Source organism: Taudactylus pleione, unplaced genomic scaffold (genome assembly GCF_031769625.1).
Source record: "Taudactylus pleione unplaced genomic scaffold, aTauple2 ptg000762l, whole genome shotgun sequence".
NCBI lineage: Eukaryota > Metazoa > Chordata > Amphibia > Anura > Myobatrachidae > Taudactylus > Taudactylus pleione.
Window position 1 is genome coordinate 3,377,218 of NW_028285164.1, and position 11,580 is coordinate 3,388,797.

Sequence of the window (11,580 nt, forward strand, 5' to 3'; positions counted from 1 at the left end):
ACGTGAGCATAGACCTGGATACACACAGGCGCTTAAAAGAAAATAAACTACTAAACATAAAAATGTCTCGGCACTCCTTGTGTCTAACTGTCAGCAATTGCAATATCTGTGATCCTTCCAGGTCCTGGCATCCTAATGCTAACCACCCCCTCTATCGCCTGGCCAGCTTATCCAGCATCAGGAGCAAAGAGCATCAGGTGTGTGAGAGTTTTAATACCTTCCTGTGTTGCTGACTTCCTGCTGGCTCTGGGTGACTTGGAAAACCCGGAGTTCCATGTTCTATTGCAGCTGCAGAATGTGCCGGTCTTGCTTTCCTCTTCCACTGTGACAACCTGGAATTCCACACCTCCACTGCTAATGCAGAAAGCACAGGCCTCACTCCAGCCTACCTTGGAGGGAGCTGATCCCACCAGAATGTGGGCAATTCAGGTGAGAGACAACTCCTCTCACCATAATATACATATATATATTAATTTGGTTGCTCACCATAAATTTCCACATTTCTAAAGGTGTCCTTGCAATTCTATTTAGGAAAAAGGTAACAAACCATAACTACCTGTAACACCCATGGACTAAGGACCTCATTCAGAGTCTCTCGCAAGCGGCCGCTCGCTCGCATCCAGCGTATGCAAATTTTACAAAGTGACGCCATGGCAAGCGATCGCTCTCCAAGGCATATGCACACCCACTTTGGCTGTGCGAGCGATCGCTCTGTGTACGCTGAGACCCATTAGCCTATGTTGAGACGCTCACTTGCGCACGTCATCTCCAGGAAGTGTATTAAAACATTGGTACATCGAGCACCATCGGTAGCGATCGCAGCGCTTGTGGTTGCCTTACCCTGCCGCAAGCACTGCGAGGACTTCAGTGTAAAAAACAAGCATGTGACGTGTACTATGACGCTGCCTGTTAAATATGCACGCCTCTAAAACGGCGTTGAAACTCTCAGGCACACCTGCGTTCGCATCTCCAACCCCCGTTATTAGTGTCCTGCCCCTCTTACCACCCACAAACAGCCTCTCCTGTCACTCGTTTCACTGGGCTGTCTTTGCTGGGCGAGCGAGCGGGCTGCGCTCGCAGAGTAGTTTGCCCATGCGCAGAACGAAGCGTGCGCATTCGCAAACCATCGGGCAGCTTGCGATCGCACAGCGCTTGCGAGAGACTCTGAATGAGGTCCTAACTACACTACTAAATGTTCTGCTACAGTCAGCATGGATTAGCCCCCCCATTAGCCAGACTAGAACAGATGACTAGATGTAGAGGAGATTTATACATTAAATACAGGTCCCACATAACTCATTTCTGCCAACAGCTCTTACACTGATATTGTGTCCTGTGGCAGAATGGCTAGCGTGCTGTGCTGCCCTATACAGTTCATGCTGCATGTGTGACCAGCGCGTTTCGCAGAGTTCGTTGGGATCTACTGTGTAACCTAGCACCCACAGCAGCAGATGGTAACCTCTGGAGGAGGGAGGGTGGGGGATTGGGTTACATGTTATAAATGGTCAGGGAACATATGATAAGGAGAGATTAGAAAGGGCTTATGTCACATAGGCCCTCCCCACTGTCCCCTTGTCACATAAGTTCCTACGCCAGTCACACCTTGTCACTAATTGGACAGTTTGGGGGAGGGGGGCATCACTCTAGCAGATTCCCACTAAATTCATAAAGTACCCCTGCCCCGGTGTATACAGAAATTCTGCAAACTGTCGATACATGTTCCTGTTTCTACCAGACATCTATGTCATTTCTATTTCAAGTATACTTAAACTAACTGCAATGTGGGACTACATGTCCCAGCATGCCACATTTAGTGGCTGTTGTGGCATACCGGCTCATGAGTCAAAGGCTATCATGCTTTATACATAGTGGATCAGTGAAAAAAATAGAATGTAGGGATTGCCATCGACGCTTGGCGACCACCGATTTTCACCACCAATGGTTGATGGTTTTGCAATTGATGGCAGAGATTCACCGATGTTTTTTTTTTCCGGTGCAGGGGGCACAGAGCTTAGCCCAGCCTCCCATTGTGCTGCGTAGTCTAGCCCCCTTCTCTGATTGGCCTGTTGTACTTTTCACTCTCACACCCCCTTCCCTGAGTGTACCCCAGCCCACAGTATGGATGTCCATCGATGGTTGAAACCATCGATGCAAAGCACCAATGGCACCATGGATAGTGACCCCTTCAACGGCCATCCATAATATAATTATATTGTTTAAACACTCTGTAACAGTTGCTGAGGCAAGTCTTGCATTGCGTGGTCTGGTCACGCCTCCCCCAAGGCTGGTCACACCCCTTTCTGCAGCACACCATTGCATAACGGCAGCACTGGCTATTACCTGGGCCCCTGTCATTATTTAGTTTCCTTGGTGGGTTTGTCATGCACAAATCAGACACTGGCTATCACAGACTAACCCCATAGAAAGCAAAAGGAGAAAAAAAATAAAAAATAAAACATGATCTACAGCCTATACAGTGGATACAAGCCGACAGAGGAACACTGGTGTCTCCACAACAGTACATAGTCCACATACAGAACATGTGTATATATTATACTTTGTTACAAGAGATAAACAATTCTGGCAAGAACTTGCAAATTCCTGGAAATGATTTCAAGGGGAGGGCGGAGCCAGTTATTACAGTTGCTTTCACTCTGTATGGCAAGCGACATTTTATCTCTACAACCTACTGTATGACAGCGAGGACCCAACAACTACCTCTCCTCTACCACAATGTCACTAAAAGCGGACAAGTTCTGAGCTCCAGACTGCCTTACATGAATGCAGAACACAGAGGGGGGAAAACTACACACACAGGAAATCCGACAAGTGTACGTGCAGATCTGCTTTTAGCCTGAATTTGAAACTTAACACCGTATGTATGTATGTTTAGTTAATAGTCAGTATCTGTCTTATAGGAAAGTTCTGCAGAACAACCGGAGATTGAGCAAAGGCTGACAGCAGGTTAGCCCAGGGGGGTCGTGTAGATTCTGCTAGCGTGAAGGTGAGATATAGGAAGAGATGGTGAAGACAGCCCGGGACGCCCTGGTCACCGCCCTGGACAGTTTGGAAAAGAAGGGATTGAAGAGGTTCAGGAACAAGTTGAATGACTGGCCAATCAAAGAGGGATTTAACAGGATCCCAAGAGGCCAGCTAGAGGACAAGGACTCCGATGACGTCGCTAATCTGATAAGGAGTTTCTACGCATTTCCCTATGGGATCCAGGTGGCCTTGGCTGTTCTGGAGGCTATAGATGAGAAGGATGTGGCTGTGAAATTCCGCGCTGACCTGGGAAAGGGTAAGAGATCAAACATACCCACATACCCCATAGCAGTGTGCAGGAAAGTCTGCGATGTTGGGGTACCATAATTATCGGTGATGTGGGTACCCGCACTTCATCGATAATTGAATACCTTCTAAAAAATTAAATTCTGTAGATGTGACCAGACTTATTTTTACAACCTACATAGGACAATAACAAGAAGGGGTAAAGTAATCGTGTCGGCAGCGTGGAGCTTATATGCTGATTCTAGATATAGAATTTTGGGTTCTATTTACTAAGCAGTGTTAGGAGACAGAGTGAAAAGTGATAAGGTGCCAGTCAATCAGCTCCTGAACGTCATCTCACATGCTGTGTTTGAAAAATGACAGTTGGGAGCTGATTGGCTGGTACCTTATCACTTTTCACTCTGTCTCCTAACACTGCTTAGTAAATAGACCCCTATATTTGTTCTGTGGTAAGGAAAGGAAGTTTCCTTCTGTAATAATAACAGCTTGCAGTAGGAGAAAGGGAGAAGTCACATATTCATGTGTGTGAGAAACTGCTGCAGATAAGGAAATGAGCCCCTGGCTTGCAGACCAAAACCTGTTGAACCAGAGGAAATACATTGTTTTTTTTTAAACCTGCAGGGATCAGGCAAGCTACTACAGTACAGGCCCACAATTTATAGATATATACACGTTTTCTAGTAACAGGATTGAGTGTTGTCAACAAACAGCTTTTAAATACAAGTACTCCCCAAGCAATAGCAATTATTAGACACCCAGGGAATCACCTGACCCAAGTAGGAGAAGGGGAGGAGCTACAATGAAGGTAGTTGTTATCAAAACTACAAGTAACTATGGTAACAACAAGACTATGCATTATTGTGATACACCAGGGGGTCGTGTTAGCCGTGAGGGGGCGAGAGTGGAAACGCCAGCGATGGCACCTCATCTCTGCCCCCCTTTTCCCTGTGGTCCGATCACTCACCAGACTCACGCATTTGTGTAGAACAATTAGTGAATCTGCACTGTATGGAGTCAAATACCGCTTTTATACTGAAATTCCGGGTCTGACCAGGAGGTTGTAACGGGGGGTTCCAATCCGGATAAGACCCGGAATTTAGCCGGCGCCGACCCAGGATATTCCTGAGTCGGCGCCGTTCACACCTGAGCCGGGTCTGCAGAGACCCGGTTTTTCCGGTGTTGAGGTGGACGCTTGGAGATGACGACATCTCCAAGCGCCACAGAAGCCGGCCAATCAGCAGGCACTGCAGGGTTTCACAGGTTATCCCATGATAAACCCTGCAAATGACCTGGGTTGGATTGCCGGGTCACTCAACCCAGCAATCCAACCCTGTCCCCTTTTACACCAAGGAGCTACCTGGGTTAGCCCTGCAATAACCCGGGTTTTAGCTCTGGTGTAAAAGGGGTATAACTGAATCGACCCCTAGTTATCTAATAGCTTCTTGGGGATTTCTTGCCTTTAACCACTTGCCAGCTGATGCGACCACTCCAAACTGAGCTTTCCTTACTGCGACCATTTCAGATCACTCACCGAGGGCTGATGGAAGGTAATCTTCCGGCAGCTGTCAGACTCAGCACACCAGGCCGGCCCCTCTTCCCCGTCTCTTCAGCCCGACCTGGGTATAGAATGGCGATCCTAACAAAACAATCTTCCTGAGGCTCAAACTCAGTGCATCTACGACTCCCATCCTTCTCTCTGAACCCCCTCTCCCCTGGTACACATTAAAGTCTTTATTTTACTGTACAAATTTATTTGTTCAGAAGATGCCCCCCAAACTGTTGATTTTTTTAAATCAAATTATTATTATAATTTATATGGCGCCACAAGTGTTCCGCAGCGCCTTACACAGTACATAGACAAATAAGTAACCAAATGATGTAAACAACAGCTAAACATGATTCAGTATAATTTTATTAGCAAACATACACAGTTGTTAAATAGCTGTTGTTTACAAAATCTGCTAATAAAAATCTACAATTTTGGGGACATTTTTGTAAAACAATATTAGCCAGTTAAGTGGTTACAGGCTGCCGGTAAGACTTGGCCCAGTTAGAAAAACATAGCAATAATCCCTGCTATTATTATAGAGTACAGTCTGTAATAGCTAGATCAGCATTTATACTGTCTATTTGCTGAGTACAGGTGATTAAATATTGTTTACCCGGGAGAATACGTGATTGCGTAGCACTAGCGGCACATCCAGGCCTCCCGGACTTTAAGGATCATTATTCACAAGACTGAATTTAACTGATTAAGCTAAATAAAGTGTGAAATATCCAGGGACATCTCAGGGTCAATGGGTGTCAGGATCACTCAGTCAGAGCCCCTTAATATTTTCCTTTATTCTCACCAACGGGCATATTATTAAAGTTTATTTGCAGAATATACCCTGAAAACACCTGTTTTGGAGAGAACCCGCAAATACCAATCACCCCCCGGATTTAAGAAGGAGGGAATGCAGACAAAACAGCCCCCATCGGTTTTACCGTAGATGGATCCGAAGGGCATAGGTCATCACTTTACTTTGTACTGATCGCTGGGACGGCTCCTGTCCGAGCATCTCAGAAATGGTACATTTAGGCGAATAAAGATTTCTTATTGCCGTGAACTGCGACGATAGTGAATCTTTATTTTCGGGGTCAGACTGCAAAATTTAATAAATATGCCCCCTAAAGTCTCTGCTGTCACTTATTCCATGCGTGACCAGGACTGGCGGCTCTTACGCTCATATTGATGTTCTAAAGCAGAGGTTCTCAAACTCGGTCCTCAGGACCCCACACAGGTCACTTTTTCCAGGTCACCCAGCAGGTGCACAGGTGTGTTCATTACTCACTGACACATGTTAAAAGATCCACAGGTGGAGCTCAGTATTTCACTTGTGATTCTGTGAGGAGACATGGAAAACATGCACTGTTTGGGGTCCTGAGGACTAAGTTTGAGAACCTGTGTTCTAAAGCATATCAGGCTTGTCTTGTTTATAATGTATCCTTCCATATATAGAGGATATAGCAGCATAGAAAGGCATAGGGGGGTACAGCAGGGAAGCAAGTGACATCACAGAGCAGTATAGAGGGGCATAAGCTAGCACAATAGGGAAACAGATAACATTACAGAGTATTGAAGGGCACAGGGTAGTTCAGCAGGGAAGATGACATCACTGATCAGCCAATAAGGGCACAGGGTAGTTCAGCAGGGAAGATGACATCACTGATCAGCCAATAAGGGCACAGGGTAGTTCAGCAGGGAAGATGACATCACTAATCAGCCAATAAGGGCACAGGGTAGTTCAGCAGGGAAGATGACATCACTGATCAGCCAATAAGGGCACAGGGTAGTTCAGCAGGGAAGATGACATTACTGATCAGCCAATAAGGGCACAGGGTAGCTCAGCAGGGAAGATTACATCACTGATCATCCAATAAGGGCACAGGGTAGTTCAGCAGGGAAGATGATATCACCGATCAGCCAATAAGGGCACAGGGTAGCTCAGCAGGGAAGATGACATCACTGATCAGCCAATAAGGGCACAGGGTAGTCCAGCAGGGAAGATGACATCACTGATCAGCCAATAAGGGCACAGGGTAGTCCAGCAGGGAAGATTACATCACTGATCAGCCAATAAGGGCACAGGGTAGTTCAGCAGGGAAGATGACATCACTGATCAGCCAATAAGGGCACAGGGTAGTCCAGCAGGGAAGATTACATCACTGATCAGCCAATAAGGGCACAGGGTAGTCCAGCAGGGAAGATTACATCACTGATCAGCCAATAAGGGCACAGGGTAGTTCAGCAGGGAAGATGACATCACTGATCAGCCAATAAGGGCACAGGGTAGTCCAGCAGGGAAGATGACATCACTGATCAGCCAATAAGGGCACAGGGTAGTACACCAAGGCAATATATATCACAGCAGTATAGAGGCTGAGTACTGAGACACCATGACAGAAAGCTGTACAACAGTGATAAGAATCTTTATACAAGAGCAGGCATTGGATCTAGCATGATGTTTTGTTATAGGAAACCTTCTGAGACATTGTGGGTAAGGGAATCCCTACATTCTGGTCGGGTTTCCATAGAACAGACTTTAAATGTCACCTTCAGCTTTATGTACAATTTTTACTGTCAGGGCTTATTTATTATTATTTATTAACAGTTTCGTATATAGCGCAGCTATGTGATCTGCTGGAAGCCACGCCGCCATCTTTATGGGCAGTGTCACATGATCGCAGGAGAACGCTGCTATTTTCCAAGCGCTGTAAAACTTCCTGCACCCGCAAGGCTGAGCTGGACTATTTTTTCTCATTGCTCTGTAATATAGAATATATTACTTTATATTAGCGGCACGCTCTAAGGGTACAGCATGTTCGCACATGTAGGAAGCCATGTTACACGTCTGCGGTGCTTCCTGAGCGCCTGGATATACAGAGACAGCTGCCGTGTGGACTAACCCTTATATTTCTGCCTTTTAGTGGACGGTTTTGTATTTGAAGAGCAGCTCCCGGGAAATGATCGTGGAGCGACCTCTACAGGTGAGCAGAATCTAGCGCTTATGACTCTAATGACTAGATGACGGGTCCATGTTAGTAGGAGACTATATAAAGGCAGCAGGAAAAGACACAGCGGGGCTCATTCTCAATCACAAACAAAATGGTCGTAGCTGCGGAAGCCTGATATACTACCTTATGCCAGTATCAGTTTATTTGTGCATGTGTAAGAGGAAAACTGCGCTGCCCATTGATGTTACGTCGGCCGCCGCAACCACCATCATTAATCTGCGCTTGCACCAGGACCATGCTAGGTGCCAGTTCCCCATAGGCAGATTGGCACAAAGCTTTTGATACACACCCACGACACTCCTAGTCAGGGCGGTTTCCGTGCGCTCACATGGTCACCGTCTAATTACCGTCCTGAAACCCTCTATTCCACAGAAAAGACATTCTCGGCCAAGTTGCACCTGAATCAGAATAGGGCGGACATATGCAAAAATGCGTAATTCGCACCTGCGCAGGTGCCGTATGTAAAAAGTCACCATTTGCGCCTGTGCTGAAAAAAATGCGCCTGACGTAGGATCAGCCCCAAAATAATAGTTATAAAGAGAGGTTGGACGAGGCAGTGACATCATAGGAAGGGTGTAAAAAAACAAGAGAATTATATGACAGTAAAGTGTGGGGAGGGAAGATTTGGCGAAGGGATACATTGTATATGTAATATTACAGGGTGGGTCATTTATCATAGATGAAAATGGACAATGTAGGTAAAAAAAGGGATAAAGGCAAAAAAAAAAGATAGCATAATAAAAATGTGAAAGGTCCATTGGGAGAGGAGATGGGGTACAGGAATTAGTAATACATTATAGGTGTACTACACAATTTGATGTAATTAAAGTGGACCTGTAGGACAAGTGTGTGAATACGCTGCTTTGTAATTACAGTTACTCCTCCTCTCCCTGAACCCTCCAGGAAGCACTTTGTGATTGAGCACCGGGAGGCTCTGATAAGCCGGATGTCTATGGTGGATCCGGTCCTAGACGTCCTTCTGGAGAAGAACCTGCTGACATATGAGCGCTACGACACTGTGCGCAGCAAACCAACCAATCAGGAGAAGATGCGAGAGCTCTACACTTATGTCAGATCCTGGGGGGACGCCGACAAGGACATTCTCTATGAAGCCCTGAATAAACATAACGCTCCTCTCATCCGGGATCTGGCAAATGCTTAAAGCTTCCCCCCCACCCCGAGTAATCGTAATACAGCGTTACCTCCTGAGACCAGCATCCTGTATCTGCAGAGATGTGCAGAGTGTCCTATCACGCTGTACATTGGTGCCCTCTGCGTCCATTCCTCACCGATAATGTCCAGAGCTTCGATCATGTGCTTGATGTTTTCCAAATATTTCTTAAATCTGATTTATACCAGAATTTCTCAGTGTAGATAGTATTTTTTTTTATCTAATTTTTTATAATCATGGTCAAGAATTATATAAATGTACACAAAACTGAGGCCTTACCACACAGCACATTCCTTTTACGCGTCATTCCACATGGAAATGCTCTAATGGCCGATACCACACAGCACATTCCTCCTACTTGTCATTCCACATGGAAATGCTCTAATGGCTGATACCACACAGCACATTCCCCCTACGTGTCATTCCACACGGAAATGCTCTAATGGCCAATACCACACAGCACATTCCTCCTACGTGTCATTCCACACGAAAATGCTCTAATGGCCAATACCACACAGCACATTCCTCCTACGTGTCATTCCACACGAAAATGCTCTAATCGCCGATACCACACAGCACATTCCTCCTAATGTGTCATTCCACATGGAAATGCTCTAATGGCCGATACCACACAGCACATTCCTCCTACGTGTCATTCCACACGGAAATGCTCTAATGGCCGATACCACACAGCACATTCCTCCTACGTGTCATTCCACACGGAAATGCTCTAATGGCCGATACCACACAGCACATTATTCCTACGTGTCATTCAACATGGAAATGCTCTAATGGCCGATACCACACAGCACATTCCTCCTACGTGTCATTCCACACGGAAATGGTCTAATAGCCGATACCACACAGCACATTCCTTCTACATGTCATTCCACATGGAAATGCTCTAATGGCTGATACCACGCAGCACATTCCTCCTATGTGTCCTTCCACACGAAAATGCTCTAATCGCCGATACCACACAGCACATTCCTCCTAACGTGTCATTCCACATGGAAATGCTCTAATGGCCGATACCACACAGCACATTCCTCCTAACGTGTCATTCCACATGGAAATGCTCTAATGGCCGATACCACACAGCACATTCCTCATACGTGTCATTCTACATGGAAGTGCTCTAATGGCCGATACCACACAGCACATTCCTCCTACGTGTCATTCCACATGGAAGTGCTGTAAAGGCCGATACTACACAGCACATTATTCCTACGTGTCATTCAACATGGAAATGCTCTAATGGCCGATACCACACAGCACATTCCTCCTACGTGTCATTCCACACGGAAATGGTCTAATAGCCGATACCACACAGCACATTCCTTCTACATGTCATTCCACATGGAAATGCTCTAATGGCTGATACCACGCAGCACATTCCTCCTATGTGTCCTTCAACACGAAAATGCTCTAATCGCCGATACCACACAGCACATTCCTCCTAACGTGTCATTCCACATGGAAATGCTCTAATGGCCGATACCACACAGCACATTCCTCCTACGTGTCATTCCACACGGAAATGCTCTAATGGCCGATACCACACAGCCCATTCCTCCTACCTGTCATTCCACACGGAAATGCTCTAATGGCCGATACCACACAGCCCATTCCTCCTACCTGTCATTCCACACGGAAATGCTCTAATGGCCGATACCACACAGCACATTCCTCCTACGTGTCATTCCACACTGAAATGCTCTAATGGCCGATACCACACAGCACATTCCTCCTACGTGTCATTCCACACGGAAATGCTCTAATGACCGTAACCACACAGCACATTCCTCCTACGTGTCATTCCACATGGAAATGCTCTAATGGCCGATACCACACAGCCCATTCTTCCTACGTGTCATTCCACATGGAAATGCTCTAATGGCCGATACCACACAGCACATTCCTCATACGTGTCATTCTACATGGAAGTGCTCTAATGGCCGATACCACACAGCACATTCCTCCTACGTGTCATTCCACATGGAAGTGCTGTAAAGGCCGATACTACACAGCACATTCCTCCTACGTGTCATTCCACACGGAAATGCTCTAATGACCGATACCACACAGCACATTCCTCCTACGTGTCATTCCACATGGAAATGCTCTAATGGCCGATACCACACAGCCCATTCTTCCTACGTGTCATTCCACATGGAAATGCTCTAATGGCCGATACCACACAGCACATTCCTCCTACGTGTCATTCTAAATGGAAATGCTCTAATGGCCGATACCACACAGCACATTCCTCCTACGTGTCATTCCACATGGAAGTGCTGTAATGGCCGATACTACACAGCACATTCCTCCTGTGTCATTCCACATGGAAATGCTCTAATGGCCGATACCACACAGCACATTCCTCCTACGTGTCATTCCACATGGAAATGCTCTAATGGCCGATACCACACAGCACATTCCTCCTACGTGTCATTCCACACGGAAATGCTCTAATGACCGTAACCACACAGCACATTCCTCCTACGTGTCATTCCACACGGAAATGCTCTAATGACCGATACCACACAGCACATTCCTCCTAC

General features: G+C 46.3%; 1 protein-coding gene across 1 annotated transcript; it reads left to right on the plus strand.

The window, feature by feature from the left end:
• The first annotated feature begins 2,627 nt into the window (after positions 1–2,627).
• LOC148476920 (apoptosis-associated speck-like protein containing a CARD) lies at positions 2,628–9,206 on the plus strand. Its single transcript, XM_088457516.1, has 4 exons — positions 2,628–2,831; positions 2,919–3,298; positions 7,759–7,818; positions 8,721–9,206. Exons 2-4 carry the CDS (start codon positions 3,022–3,024, stop codon positions 9,005–9,007), a joined length of 624 nt encoding a protein of 207 aa, XP_088313642.1. The 5' UTR covers positions 2,628–2,831; positions 2,919–3,021; the 3' UTR covers positions 9,008–9,206.
• Positions 9,207–11,580: the final 2,374 nt, after the last annotated feature.